Source organism: Asterias amurensis, chromosome 17, assembly GCF_032118995.1.
Source record: "Asterias amurensis chromosome 17, ASM3211899v1".
NCBI classification, from domain to species: domain Eukaryota; kingdom Metazoa; phylum Echinodermata; class Asteroidea; order Forcipulatida; family Asteriidae; genus Asterias; species Asterias amurensis.
This window is the reverse complement of record NC_092664.1, coordinates 1,195,842-1,211,655: the sequence shown is the minus strand read 5'-3', so window position 1 is coordinate 1,211,655 and position 15,814 is coordinate 1,195,842. Positions and strand designations below refer to the sequence as shown.

The window sequence follows — 15,814 nt, the reverse complement described above, 5'->3', positions numbered from 1 at the left end:
GCATCCTCGTATCCAAGGGCTAAAATGGTGCGGCAAGATCGATTACTCCTGTGAACGAGGTTGTGGGCTAACCCGCACAAACGTATCCGAAAACAACCGGTTATAAACAGCTTCAGCTGGTCATTATTTTCTGTCGCTTGAATTTGAACGCACAGAATATCCACCATTTCAATTCTTGAGCAAATTTACATAAGGGGACACATTCGCCTACATTTGGCTATTGCTCACAAGACAACATCAACCTTATTTTAACAACCTTCCCTTTACATATAGTTGCATGATATGAGTCAGCTGTGGATCATAGCGGCCCTGATCACAAAAGGAATCAATAACTTAGATGAGTAAGCTTACTAAACTAACCTTGCTTAAAACCCATGCAAGATCTCTTCTAGATGCTTTGACTGGACTGGTAGATTTGGCTAGATATTGTAGATCAGATTGAGTCAGTCCAATGTGTAACTTGCCATTCATCAGGGCAATAGTGGCTGGGGTTGCATCATTTTGCTCTATGATACTCTCTACTTCTTGTGCTGTCCTACAACCATGAAAAACAAGTATCTTATTAAAGGCACTGGACACTATTGGTAATTACTCAAAATATTGTTAGCATAAAAACTAACTTGGTAACAAGCAGTGGAGAGCTGTTGATAGTATAAAACATTGAGAAACGGCTCCCTCTTAAGTAACGTAGTGTTCGAGAAAGAAGTAATTTTCCACTAAAATATTTTACCATCGATTTCACAAAACCTCTCTTAATATAAGCAGGCAAGTCTCAAGTAATAGGCCTATAAAACCGCAAACAAATTCTTGGACGTGTTTGGATGTTGAGTAAAAGGAGGGGAAACCCAAAATTGAGTGGAAAACCTAGTAATAATAATAATAAAAATGTGTGGAGTAGCGTGTCACTACCAGGATTCTATTGCTTTATTAATAAAACGGTTGTATGATTTGCCTTTGGGGGTCAAAGGATTAGGAATGACCGGGATTGTGTAAAGTACCGAGCCAATTCACACCCATGAAATGTCCCATGCATCTCAAACAGCCTCTCCTAGTCAAACTCCTACTACCTGGCTTAACGTGCTGATCCCTGTTGCAAACTTAGGCAGAGGTGTGCGGCAGGTTTCTTGTGCCTTAAAACCACATTGCTCCAGGCAGATGGGGCTCATATGCCTTGAAAGGCAGCCCATCTAGGAGAAGGAAAACTCTGATTTCAAACCTCCTTCCAATATCAAGCTGGAATGTTAGAACCATGTGCACGGGCCTCTCAGACAGCCTTGACCACATCGAAGACTCTCGCAAGACCCCCATCATCAACCATGAGCTCGACCGACTCAATGATGACATTACTGCTCTCCAAGAGACACGGCTTGCTGACATTGGTTCACTATAGGGGAAAACTACACTTTCTTCTATTATGGCAAGAGCATGGAAGACACTCAAGAACACGGCACTAGCTTCACAGTGAAAAACAGGCTAATTACCAGAACTGTACCCCCGACAGGAGGCTCCGAACACATCCTTGCCATTCGTTTATCCACCACCAGCGGACCATCAGCTGTTCTTCCCTCGAGTCCAAAGACAAGTTCTATGAGAAGCTTGACATGGCCATCAGCACAATCCCAAAGAACGAGCACTTGTTCCTCCTGGGTGACTTCAATGCTAGGGTTGGCGTCGACCACAAATCCTGGCCAGATTGCCTTGGACACTTGTGAGTGGGGAGCATGAACAAGAATGGGCAGAGACTGCTAGAGTTGTGCTGCTATCATCAGCTCTGCATTACCAACACCTATTTCCAGACCACGCTACTGCACAGGGTCTCCTGGAGACATCCAAGATCTAAGCGCTGGCACCAGCATGACTTCGTCATTACAAGACGAGAGGCACTCGACTCCGCACACTTCTTCAGCACCTTTCATAATGCAGATTGCGACACACACCACTCCCTTGTCCTCGGTAAGGTCAATCTACAGCCTATAGGTAGATGCCAAGAAGAAGGAACGGCCCCGCATCAACGTCACTTCCTCGTTAAATCCAGCTCTTCCTCACATCACTTGATCAAGCACTCTCCTCCTCCAACCAGCAAAGTGCTGCAGACAAGTGGAACTGCCTGCGTGACACTATTTACAACAAAACCCTCGTACCATACGGCAAGAAAGTGAGGAAAAATGCAGACTGGTTTGAGGCAAATGCAGCCATCGTATTATACTGCAAGAAAGTGAGGAAATCACGCCGTCCTCAAGCGCAAAGAGAATCGATCAACGAGGAATCTTGAGGATCGTAGAAAAGCCAGGGGCAAGGCCCAGCAAACAGCACGACACTATGTAAACAACTATTGGCTCTTGTCTAGCATACAAGCTGCCTCCAACAAAGGTGACAACAGGGGCATGTACGAGGTAGATGTCCCTCCATAAAAAAACAGCACCTCTCAAATCCAAGTCTGGAGAAGTCATCACCGACAGCAGTAAACAGATGGTAAGATGGGCCGACAAGGACACTCCGCAAGAGGAGCTCGGCAAAGCCATTGACACCCTCAATTGCGGCAAGGCCCTTTGGAAACACTCCCTCTTACCTTATCTTTCTGACCTCCTGTGCCTTTGCTGGAGTGAAAGAGCCGTCACCCAGGACATGCGTTCCAACAGCGACATATTCATATTTGATATTCTGAGCTGTCTTTGCTAGATGATGTTTCCGACCATTGCCAACTGACACAAATAAGACTTGAGACAATGGGCTCCATGGAAAGTATTAGATTACTCAACTTTAAAATGACTAAAAAGTGTTTATTGAAGGTTTGTTTACCTGAGGTTGTCTGGGTATGGCATTCCATGTGTGATGATAGTACTCTCTAATGCCACCACAGGGCCACCTTGACGTAATACTGAAGCTACATTTGCCTGAACCTGGATCAAATCTGACAAAAACAATCACACAAAATGATATGTAAAACAACTACATGTGTTCGTTACAAATCTCCCGCAGTGCTCATTCGGGCGAGCCCCCGACAAAAGCTAATCGATTGATCACTCACCCTCTCGTGGTAACGTCATGCACCTCGGGCCAGCCCCAAGTGAGCCGTTCTTCCACAAGCAGGGCACCAAGGGCTGACTCGGGTGATCCCCTGGAATGACGTCAAAGCTATTTCCTTCTTACCAGGAGCGGACCGGGGGCAGACCGAGGTCAACCCGTGGAAGCTTGCACCCGAATGCAGCCAAAATATGTAATCATGTCTTAATAGATAATAAATTTGCATTGTGGATAAAGAATATATATTCATTTTGGTTTTAACCCATACATTGTACACCGATGTGTGTTAGCACTGTAAACTCAGTACTTATTCGAGTTCTGTGAAAAAAATCACAGGCATATTACTCGGTTGGGATGCGAACCAAACGACTTTGCAATTCTAGAGCTGAGTCATACCAACTAGATCACCAAGATTGCCCAGTGGCTAGAGGCATGTCTTGTTCTAAAGAGGTTGACCTCAAAGGGCAAATTCTGTCTGCTCTAAAGTAGCGGTAGGTTTTATCAAGAGAGCAACACTCTTAGGGGTCTTGTCACTCTGTATTTAAAGCAATTCTTCAGTAGTTACCATTTGGTATGCTGCTTGTAGAATGCTTTTGTCTAGCATACATGTACATGTGTTTAAGCAGTGTTGTCAGGGGCCGATTCACTGTGAGGTGCATCATTACTTTCCAATAACCTGCAATAACAAGAGAAAAAAATATGCATCAAATGAGTACCAAACATTTTTGATTGAACATCATACGGTGTACAAGTATTCTACAGTACATTATTATTTAACTCAATATAGTTCAAGATAAGATACATGTAGTACATGTACACACCACCCAGCAAGATCATTTTGAAGATTATATTGTTATCGTTGGCAGGGGTCTGGTTTTACACATCTTTTGATGACAGTTTTTATACTTTAGTTTTAACCTTGTTTTAAGCAAGACTGTCCAACAACAGTGTATGTAAATTGTAAGGGACAATTCTGCCACACAAATTGAGGACCTAAAAATGGTCCTAATATGACCCATGACTAATAACATCAAATTTTGAACTCACAACTGTCTGTGAAAAACTCACAAAAACAACTGTAAACCCTGAAATCTGGTCACAGCAGAAACATGGCTCCAGGTCTAGAGTAAGTGTCCGAAGGTGCAAGGACTTTCAGTAATGGCATTTGTGATGACCCTCCTTCAATTGCCAATTTTTTTTTAAACTCTTATAAATAACTGATGGCCATGGAAACCCAAACTCCTATGGCAAACCTATGTAGCTGTTTAAGTAATGGTTTTTAATTGGCCAGACCCAGAATAATCCATTTATAGCCAGCGCTGTCCATGAAAATGGGGGAGGCTATATCTAGTTTTGAACTTCTCAATAAAAAAAAAGATTAAGAAATAACGATGGTAATAATCATGATAAGATGATTTTTTGTTTTAATTGTCTGTTACTTTTTGCAAACACAAACGTCTATCAAGTATATAAACAAGTATGCTAACGACATTTGTTAAATATTAAAGTCACCTGGAAGTGGTATTTTGTCAAAATAAAGTTTTTGTCACTTAACTATGTGTTATGATGAGTTATAGAATATGAATAACAGTTAACTACGGTTCTAACAATTTAGTTTCCATTTTATTAACAAATTTTAAAATAGGCCCGACCCGATAGGGTGCTGTTCGTGACGTCAATCGAGGCGCGATATTTGAAGCAAGACGGCTCGAAGTGTTTGCTGCACAGTGCTGGAAAAGACGTCGGACCAGACCACTTTGCAAAATGACCCCATTTTTAGTTGTTTTGCCGGCCTCCAACCAGCAGCAATACACCTAGTCGACATTGCCGGAAAAATGCAAGATATAAACCTTTTTTCGAAACGTACAAACTCGCGACTAGGACTTGCATGTACTTGCACGTACGAGTGTTCGATGTTCGATGTTCGATCGAGGCAAAGTCTGCCTCGATTGACGTCACAAAAGGAGTAGGCGGAGTCACCCCCAAACAACTTTATCTATTTTTTAAACATATAAATCGTTACAAACAATTACTCAAAAAATTATTTTATTGTTCATAAACATATACTCTAATGTTTGAAGAAAAAAGGTGACTTTAATATGTAATTCAGTAATTGCTACATGTAGGTATTATTACAACAAAAGAAATGTTATAATGCTTAAATTTGTTGGGTGTATAATTTACGATAAATTGAGCAACATTAATAAAAATCATTGACAATAATCAATATTTAAATTGGGCACGGGGCTTAAAGGAACACGTTGCCTTGGATCGGTCGAGTTGGTCTTTGAAAAGCGTTTTTAACCGTTTGTTATAAAATGCATATGGTTGAAAAGATGTTGTAAAAGTAGAATACAATGATCCACACAAAAATGCCTCGAAATTGTACGGTTTTCCTTTTACCTCGTCAAATTACACGGTCGGCCATTTATGGGAGTCAATTTTTTGACTCCCATAAATGGCCGACCGTGTTAGTTCGCACAGTAAAAGGGAAACCACGCAATTTCAAGGCAAATTTGTGTGGATCATTGTGTTCTACTTTTACAACATCTTTCCAACCATATGCATTTTATAACAAACGGTTACACACGCTGTTTTATAAACCAACTCGTCCGATCCAAGGCAACGTGTTCCTTTAAGCCTACTATTTTGATGAAGTTTTTTACCCAAGCACAAATTTTTAACGTACCAGTTGGCTATTAAAGCAGGCTTCACTCAATATCCCTTTCAATCAATAATTAAGCCATTATGTTACCCTTTCATAAGAAACCAAACTAAGCATCGTGGGCGACTGTGCTAGCAGGGGGGGCGACTATGCTAGGGGGCGACATTGTGCGACATTGTCAAGGGCGACTTTGTTTTTGTTACAACCCGGGGCGACTTTGCAGGGGCGACTTGTTGGGGGGCGAGCTAGCTAGGGGGCGAGATAACCATCTCCCCTTATATTAGTTTTGTTGTATTTTTTGGCAATTGCCGAGTTGTATTTGTAAGTGCATGTGTAACAAGTTTGTGCCGAGTTTTGATAGGTGCCAAGTTTTGCTAGGTGCCGAGTTTGCAAGGTGCCGAGTTTGTGGGTGCCAAGTTTGTGCCAAAGTGCTTAGATATTTCTACTTGGATACTCAGTAGGAACAATAAGAACGGAGGTTAAGCTGAGGTACCCCTCTTTTGGTATCATAACCTCCTCCTGACGGCAGACCTCTCCTCCTCGGGCTGTTGGCTCTCTTTTTATCAGGCTTGATATCGATCACAGTCGCCATTCACGATTGATGTTAAGAGAGAGCCAACAGCCCAACAAGGTGGGCTAGAATACATTTAGGTTACGACTAGACTATCGCATCATCGCAACTACCTCTAACAATGTCTATTTTATGTAGCCCCATCATCACACATCACTGCATCAAATAAGAAATAGTCATTTTATAGTGCCAATACGCTGGACCCCTCAGAAGCGGAGGGAGTCATGGGTATTGGCACTATTGATAGGCATATAGGGCTACCTCTTTCAATTAATTCTGCAAATACGCTGGACTCCAAGCCAGAACCTCTACTGCAAATGCAATCTGCATGGCTCTACAGAGCCAACCCAGATGGGGGCTGGTCATCTCGCCACCTAGCAAGCTCGCCACCAACAAAGTCGCCCCCTGCAAAGTCCCCCCCTAACCGACTCGCCCCGAGTTGTTACAAAGTCGCCCCTGACAATGTCGCCCCCAAACAATGTCGCCCCCCTAGCAAAGTCACCCCCTGACAATGTCGCCCCCAGCCAATGTCGCCCCCCTAGCAAAGTCGCCCCCAGAAAATAGTTAAGGGTTAGGGTTAGGGTTAGGGTTAGGGATGGTTAGGGTTAGTGTTAGTGTTAGGGTTAGGGTTAGGGTTAGGGTTAGGGTTAGGGTTAGGGTTAGGGTTAGGGTTAGACCTTCCACAAGCACATTACTTCATACAGAATTTTTTCTGAAAATGTTTTAGTTATATTTTTTTAACATAATTATTGTAGCCTTAATTATTTTCCGAACAACATCTGGGGGCGACTTTGCTAGGGGGCGACATTGGCTGGGGGCGACATTGGCTGGGGGCGACATTGTCAGGGGGCGACTTTGCTAGGGGGTGACATTGTTTGGGGGCGACATTGCCAGGGGGCGACTTTGTTTCAACCTGGGGCTAGCCGGGTTGGGGGCGACTTTGCAGGGGGCGACTTTGTTGGTGGCGAGCTTGTCAGGTGGCGAGATGACCAGCATTCACCCAGATGATATGAACAGGATCACTGCGGCACTAGAAGTAGAACTATGCTAGAATTTTAGAACTTATGTTATAAATAAGCAGAAGTAGAACGTAATTTTAATTTAAGACATATATTTTAAACAGGACTAATGGTAAAAACTATTGTTTGATTGTATTCCATGAAAAGACAATTTAAAGAGTAAGACCTCCCCTACCTGTATGTATCACGGGAGCAATGCAGTAATCGTTGAAAAAAAACCTATGAGAACAAGTTTCCGAAGTTCCCCTTCTCTCTCTCGCGGTGGGTGCATGTCAACAATCAGGATAGTAGACTTGATTCAAGTCCCGTTCTCGTGTGAGAGGTCCCTAAGCTTATCGCGCTCGCCGTCAAATGAACATGTACGTCGTATGTCTCTTGGGCGATGGCACGGGATTGGGACTTGAGTCAAGTCTAGGATCCACGCGCCGCTAAAAAGTTTAGGGAGATATGGCACGCCAAAGTTGAATTTTTTAATAAAAACTGTGCGCCATGCAAACAGTGAAAAAGTAAACAATGCAAGTAAAACCGAGTCAAGATATAATTCTCGTGACCTAGGCCAAACAAAATCAAAGTTCTGTTTCCGATTACATGCCATCTCAAAATAGGGTAGGTAAGTATAGGGATTTTGTTTTCTTCAGATTTGGTTTGTTCTGGAAACACTCATCCGTATTTGACCCTTGGAGATCAACAAATGACACGAACAGAGTCGACTCATTGCAAGTGACTACACCTATGTTTTACGGAATGATGCACATGACTACCCCGCAATCAATGAACAGGCATTAAAGCGTCAATGGATTAAAGTAAGTGAAGTAAGTCAAGAATAATATGAAAAGCTTGCATACATTCAAAACACACTAACATCACCATCAGCACAGTCACAGAACATTAGCATGCGATGCAGACGAGTTGAGACCATAGAGCTGGTGGAGACAAATTTCAGAAACACGGGTCACGTGTTCGATCGATCGGCACAAACTCTGAAGCATGTTTGTGATATTAATTGACAATATACGAACGAAGTGAATTCATTAATAAATTCTTGTCATTTCATTTGTATGTTTTTATTTTTTTTTTACAAAGTATTAAAACAAATAGAAATTTAACTGAAGAGAAAATATCATCCAACCCTCACCCACCCTTTTAAAACAATTTATTTTTAACATCCTTCAATGGGGAAATTTTGTTTTCTAAATCGATTCAAAAAGGGAATCCATCTGGAAGTGATTTCAGTTTTGGGGGATGGCAATTTTGATGTGCAGAAATTGCTGCCCGTCCGTTCGTCCGTCCTATCGTGAAGAAAGCTCTTTGATTTTTCGTTTTTGAATAGGTCACAAAAGATTTCTTTGCTACTCCTTCTACCTCCATGTTGCTCCGTCCCAAAATCTTATTTCTACTCCGTATTTGTTTAAGGAATTCGTCTGTTCAACAAGACTGTTTTTGCCCCATATTTATGAACATTAACACCCAGGTCAAAGTTGATGTACCGGTATAGAGGTCCATCGCGGCTTTGATATTAACTTCAAATGAAATTTCCTATACATATTTCATTTTTGTATTTTGTGCACTCCATATACACGTTTTTTAGTTTTGGTGCGCATGCGTGCACGTACCCTCAAAGCGCCATGTTGCATGCTAGCTGCATGCGGTAGATGTTAGTTTCCAAACGCCAGGAGTCGATCGTTACACGTGAAAAGGATCCGAAATAACCACACTGTTAAGAACGCTTTTAGACTTGACCAAGTCCGTGCAGCATTTCTCGTGTTGCGAGACGATGGGACCCACTGTGGCAAGTCACTTTGCCGTGCGTACAGTTTAAGAATTCATTTTATCATAGTTTGATAAAGCTCCATTGTATTTATTTGAGATTTTTAAAAATTAAAGACCACGCGAGTCCCTTTGCAGCATAGGCTACTGTGCGTGTGTAAACAACGTTCACCGCTGTGCGCACAGTTTAAGATGTCATCAACGCCACGGGTCGATAAGTAAATCGGTTTATCAATACGGTATAATTCAAATTAGACCAATCAAAGACTGTCATTACCTAAAAAAAGCATTCATGTAGCATTACTGATTTTATCATAATTTTAAAATTCTCCATTATATTTGTTTCAGATTTATGAAAATTACATTCCACGAGTCCATTTGCAGCATACTGTGCGTGTGTACTACACTGCTGTGCGTACAGTTTACAATTTCATCAACGCCACGGGTCGATTTGTAAAACGGTTTATCTATATGGTATCAATCAAATTAAACCAATCAAAGACTGCCATTCCCTAAACAAAGGATTCATGTAGCATTACTGATTTTATCATAATTTTATAAAACTCCGTTATATTTATTTCAGATTTTTTAAAAGTACACACCGCGAGTCCCTTTGTAGAATACTGTGCGCGTGTATTACACTGCTGTTCGCACAGTTTAAGATTTCATCAACGCCACGGGTCGATTTGTAAAACAGTTTATCAACACGTTATCATTCAAATTAGACCAATCAAAGACTGTCATTACCTAAACAAAGCATTCATGTAGCACTACTGATTTTATCATAATTTTATAAAGCTCCGTTATATTTATTTCAGATTTTTGAAAAGTACACACCGCGAGTCCTTTGCAGCCTAATTTATCTGTGTACATCGCTGCTGTGCGTACAGTTTACAATTTCATCAACGCCACGGGTCGATTTGTAAAACGGTTTATCAATACGTTATCATTCAAATTAGACCAATCAAAGACTGTCATTACCTAAACAAAGCATTCATGTAGCATTACTGATTTTATTATTATTTTATAAAGCTCCGTTATATTTATTTCAGATTTCTGAAAATTACACACCACGAGTCCCTTTGCAGCATACTGTGCGCGTATATTACACCGCTGTGCGTACAGTTTAAGATTTCATCAACGCCACGGGTCGATATGTAAATCGGTTTATCAATACGGTATAATTCAAATTAGACCAATCAAAGACTGTCATTACCTAGACAAAGCATTCATGTAGCATTACTGATTTTATCATAATTTTAAAATTCTCCATTATATTTGTTTCAGATTTATGAAAATTACATTCCACGAGTCCATTTGCAGCATACTGTGCGTGTGTACTACACTGCTGTGCGTACAGTTTACAATTTCATCAACGCCACGGGTCGATTTGTAAAACGGTTTATCTATATGGTATCAATCAAATTAAACCAATCAAAGACTGCCATTCCCTAAACAAAGGATTCATGTAGCAATACTGATTTTATCATAATTTTATAAAACTCCGTTATATTTATTTCAGATTTTTTGTAAAACTTTTTATCAAAAGGACCCGCCCTTTGATGGTCCTTCGATTATGTCGTCCTACAACTTACACGAATGCAGAAAAAGATTGCTGGTGATGGACCGGGAGCAATGGTTTTCATGTATTCAATTTCAAGTAATGAAACAAACAACTTCACTTATATCTAAACTGAAGACACGCTTGGTTTAAAAGTTGTTTCCTTTATAATGTAAAGGCAAACACTCTTCACACCTTAGCAGTTGAACATCTGCCAAGATTTCTGTCACACAATACAAAATCAGGTCTTGGTCAGTTTCCAATACATGCCCCCCCCCCCCCCCCCCCCCAATGAATAAATGTAGGTTTCCTCGGTCAAATTTGGCAAATGAGCAGTGGAATTAACTTTCATGCGCTGGAATTAAAGCTGTTTTGCCTCTCCAATTGTGACTGCGTTTCAAATTTAGAATTCGGCCCTTCAATTTCGTATTGAGTCGAGTTATTAAAATTCCTTTAGCACATCAATTTAGCGTATCGTCATTCTTTTTCGAGACACACAAGCTTGAAGAAGCGTCTGCGAATTTCAATGCTGCTTTGTTGAATTGTTAAATTGAATGACGCTGTCCCCGCAGCATTACAGTTTTTGACTAATCATAAAAACGAAATTACCCTTTTCAGTAGCTTTCGATTTCGCGCGAATTAGAACAGGTTGTTGATGGTTAAATTGGCTGCTAATTTGCCGAAATTGACCAAGAAAATCTATTAATAAATAAATAAATAAATAAAATAAACAAATAAAATATATAATGAGTAAGGTATAAATGGCCTTAGCTTTCGATCCAAACAGGACCTTCTTCGGAGGCATAAAGTACAAAAAGAATTAATAAATAAATTTAAAAAAGAAAAAAGAGAAAAAAAATTAACACCGTATTGGCAGGGGTGTGATAGGTTGTTGACATCGAAAATAAACTAATAAAAAAATAAATAAAAATAATGTGCAAAGCGTGAAGCTTGCGAGCGCGAAAGCATCCGAATGCGAGGCATTCTTACACTAATTTTCTTTGGTTTTGAAAGCCCACAATCTGGGGTGTTTCATGTGGTTTTTATCTAAGTTAATTTTCTCATGAATTTTATCTTAGTTATAAAATCTATTAATTGGAATAAAAGAGAAAAAAAGAGGATTAATCACACCCTGGTAATGAAAATATAATAAAGACAATCAGATTTAAAAGAAAGTACGGAACAGTTGCCTATAATTTTTTCAGTCAATTTTAGGCCATCACGACAAACAAAAATAAATCGTCTGCTTATTTGACAAAATTGAGTGTCTTCACTAGTGACATTCATACTATCGCTCTAGATATATTATTTTTTACAGAGAAATCAGCAACTACCTGATTTTTCCCCCACATGTACTTATGGTAGACCCGAATAACATGTGAAAGTCGTCAATGGTAAAACTTGCAAAGTACGAGTTGTTTTAATTATAGAAAATAATTATTGGAAAACAGCGCCCTCTATTGGTCGAAACTGGAGAACTGTGCACAAACTGTACAAATGGGCAAATCACCATGCACAAAAGAATTGGGAAATTATTTAACTGTTTCGTCCAATTGAGTGCCTTGCAGTCCTTGATAGCCGGTCTGTGCTGGCTTACTCACTTACATCATAGATGAAGGACAGCCTTCCTCTATGCTTTATCAAACCAAAGTGTTTCTGTGTCGTATGTGAAAACATTACTTCATTCCCCCCTTAATTTTAATTCAATTGTTTTAATACTATCACCAACAAAACTTTCTGAACCTAATTTTGGTCATTTACTAAGTTTACGGAGCTAAGACAGGCCATTTAAATTTTAACTAAATGAAGAACTTGATATAAAAAGAGGATATTGTATGGAAGAGCCACACATTTTTATTTCTCACCGATTTTTGTTTGTTCCTTCCTTCTCTAGATGCCACTTTCTTATGATACAATATTCAAAAATCAGAAATAAACAGAATGGAGCATTATACAAATGGGATAAAATCAGTAATACTAAATAAATCCTTTGTTATCGTATTGATAAACCGTTTTACAAATCGACCCGTGGCGTTGATGAAATCTTAAACTGTGCGATAGCGGTGTTGTACACACGCACAGTGTGCTGCAAAGGGACTCGTGGTCTTTAATTTAAAAAAGAACTTAAATAAATATAATGGAGCTTTATAAAATTATGATAAAATCAGTAATGCTACATGAATGCTTTGTTTAGGTAATGACCGTCTTTGATTGGTCTAATTTGAATGATAACGTGTTGATCAATTGTTTTACAAATCGACCCGTGGCGTTGATGAAATTGTAAAATGTACGCACAGCAGTGTAGTACATGTGCACAGTATGCTGCAAATGAACTCGCGGTGTGTAATTTTCAAAAATCTGAAATAAATATAACGGAGCTTTATAAAATTATGATAAATTCAGTAATGCTACATGAATGCTTTGTTTAGGTAATGACAGTCTTTGATTGGTCTAATTTGAATGATAACGTGTTGATAAACTGTTTTACAAATCGACCCGTGGCGTTGATGAAATTGTAAAATGTACGCACAGCAGTGCAGTACACAGGCACAGTATGCTGCAAATGAACTCGTGGTGTGTAATTTTCAAAAATCATCAATAAATATAATGGAGCATTATAAAAATATGATAAAATCAGTAATGCTACATGAATGCTTTGTTTAGGTAATGACAGTCTTTGATTTGTCTAATTTGAATGATATCGTATTGATAAACCGTTTTACAAATCGACCCGTGGCGTTGATGAAATCTTAAACTGTACGCACAGCAGTGTTGTACACACGCACAGTATGCTGCAAAGGGACTCGTGGTGTGTAATTTTCAAAATCTGAAATAAATATAATGGAGCATTATAAAAATATGATAAAATCAGTTTTGCTACATGAATGCTTTGTATAGGAAATGGCAGTCTTTGATTGGCTCCGTTTAAATGATAACGTAATGATAAACTGTTTTACAAATCGACCCGTGGCGTTGATGAAATTGTAAACTGTACACACAGCAGTGTTGTACACACGCACAGTATGCTGCAAAGGGACTCGTGGTCTTTAATTTTCAAAAATCTGAAATAAATATAACAGAGTTTTATAAAAAATATGATAAAATCAGTAATGCTACATGAATGCTTTGTTTAGGTAATGACAGTCTTTGATTGGTCTAATTTGAATGATACCGTATTGATAAACCGTTTTACAAATCGACCCGTGGCGTTGATGAAATCTTAAACTGTGCGCACAGCGGTGTTGAATACACACGCACAGTAGCCTAAGCTGCAAAGGGATTCGCGTGGTCTTTAATTTTCAAAAATCTGAAATAAATATAATGGAGCTTTATTAAATTATGATAAAATCAGCAGTGCTACATGAATGCTTTGTTTAGGTACTGACTGTCTTTGATTGGCTTCGTTTGAATGATAACGTGTTGATAAACTGTTTTACAAATCGACCCGTGGCGTTGATGAAATCTTAAACTGTGCGCACAGCAGTGTAGTACACATACAAAGTATGCTGCAAAGGGACTCGTGGTGTGTAATTTTCAAAAATCTGAAATAAATATAACGGAGCTTTATAAATTTATGATAAAATCAGTAATGCTACATGAATGCTTTGTATAGGTAATGGCAGTCTTGGATTGACTTCGTTTAAATGATAACATGTTGATAAACCGTTTTACAAATCGACCCGTGGCGTTGATGAAATCTTAAACTGTGCGCACAGCGGTGTTGAATACACACGAACAGTAGCCTATGCTGCGACAGGACTCGCTTGGTCTTTAATTTTCAAAAATCTGAAATAAATATAATGGAGCTTCATAAAATTATGATAAAATCAGTAATGCTACATGAGTCCTTTGTTTAGGTACTGGCAGTCTTTGATTGGTTTCGTTTAAACAATAACGTGTTGATAAACTGTTTTTACAAATCGACCCGTGGCGTTGATGAAATCTTAAACTGTACGCACAGCAGTGTTGTACACACGCACAGTATGCTGCAAAGGGACTCGTGGTGTGTAATTTTCAAAAATCATCAATAAATATAATGGAGCATTATAAATTTATGATAAAATCAGTAATGCTACATGAATGCTTTGTTTAGGTACTGACTGTCTTTGATTGGCTTCGTTTGAATGATAACGTGTTGATAAACTGTTTTACAAATCGACCCGTGGCGTTGATGAAATCTTAAACTGTGCGCACAGCAGTGTAGTACACATACAAAGTATGCTGCAAATGAACTCGTGGTGTGTAATTTTCAAAAATCTGAAATAAATATAAGGGAGCTTTATAAATTTATGATAAAATCAGTAATGCTACATGAATGCTTTGTTTAGGTACTGACTGTCTTTGATTGGCTTCGTTTGAATGATAACGTGTTGATAAACTGTTTTACAAATCGACCCGTGGCGTTGATGAAATCTTAAACTGTGCGCACAGCAGTGTAGTACACATACAAAGTATGCTGCAAATGAACTCGTGGTGTGTAATTTTCAAAAATCTGAAATAAATATAAGGGAGCTTTATAAATTTATGATAAAATCAGTAATGCTACATGAATGCTTTGTATAGGTAATGGCAGTCTTGGATTGACTTCGTTTAAATGATAACATGTTGATAAACCGTTTTACAAATCGACCCGTGGCGTTGATGAAATCGTAAACTGTTCGCACAGCAGACTCGTGGTCTTTAATTTTTTTAAATCTGAAATAAATGTAATGGAGTTTTATAAAAATACGATAAAATCAGTAATGCTACAGGTATCCTTTGTATAGGGAATGGCAGTCTTTGATTGGCTTAATCTGAAAGATAACGTATTGATAAACAGTTTTTAACAAATCATCTTTTAGTTGATGAAGAGTTTGTATTCTGTGGCTACACATTGCTTTGTTGTTTATTTAAAAAATCTGGAAATATACTTTAAAAATCAGCAATACATGACCCCTTTGTATATTAATGGTTGTGAATAAAAATAAATAAAACAAATGTCTGAACTTAAGAGCGAAACTCCAAAACATCGGTGTAGCTACCATACAAAAATACACAAACAAATCTTAGGGAGAAAAAGCTCAAGGAATGGTAGCGAGTCTATGTATTGCTGCCCCGTTTTCCGACTACCGATTACATCGGATCCTTTCGAGTAGCGATCGACTCCTGGCGTTTGGAAACTAACATCTACCGCTGCATGCAGCATGCCTGCTCTCCCTCATACACGC

At 39.1% G+C, this 15,814-nt stretch overlaps 1 protein-coding gene across 1 annotated transcript in view; it reads right to left on the bottom strand.

Moving 5' to 3' along the window:
- Positions 1–7,539, bottom strand: part of LOC139950004 (uncharacterized) — a 40,283-nt gene extending 32,744 nt beyond the window's left edge. Inside the window, exons 1-4 of the mRNA XM_071948623.1 lie at positions 7,455–7,539; positions 3,590–3,700; positions 2,800–2,911; positions 361–535 (exon numbers count right to left, since the gene is read on the bottom strand). Coding sequence (XP_071804724.1) covers positions 361–535; positions 2,800–2,911; positions 3,590–3,686 — 384 coding nt within the window. The 5' untranslated portion in view covers positions 3,687–3,700; positions 7,455–7,539. The remainder of the gene's footprint in view (positions 1–360; positions 536–2,799; positions 2,912–3,589; positions 3,701–7,454) is intronic.
- Between the last annotated feature and the right edge of the window lie 8,275 nt (positions 7,540–15,814).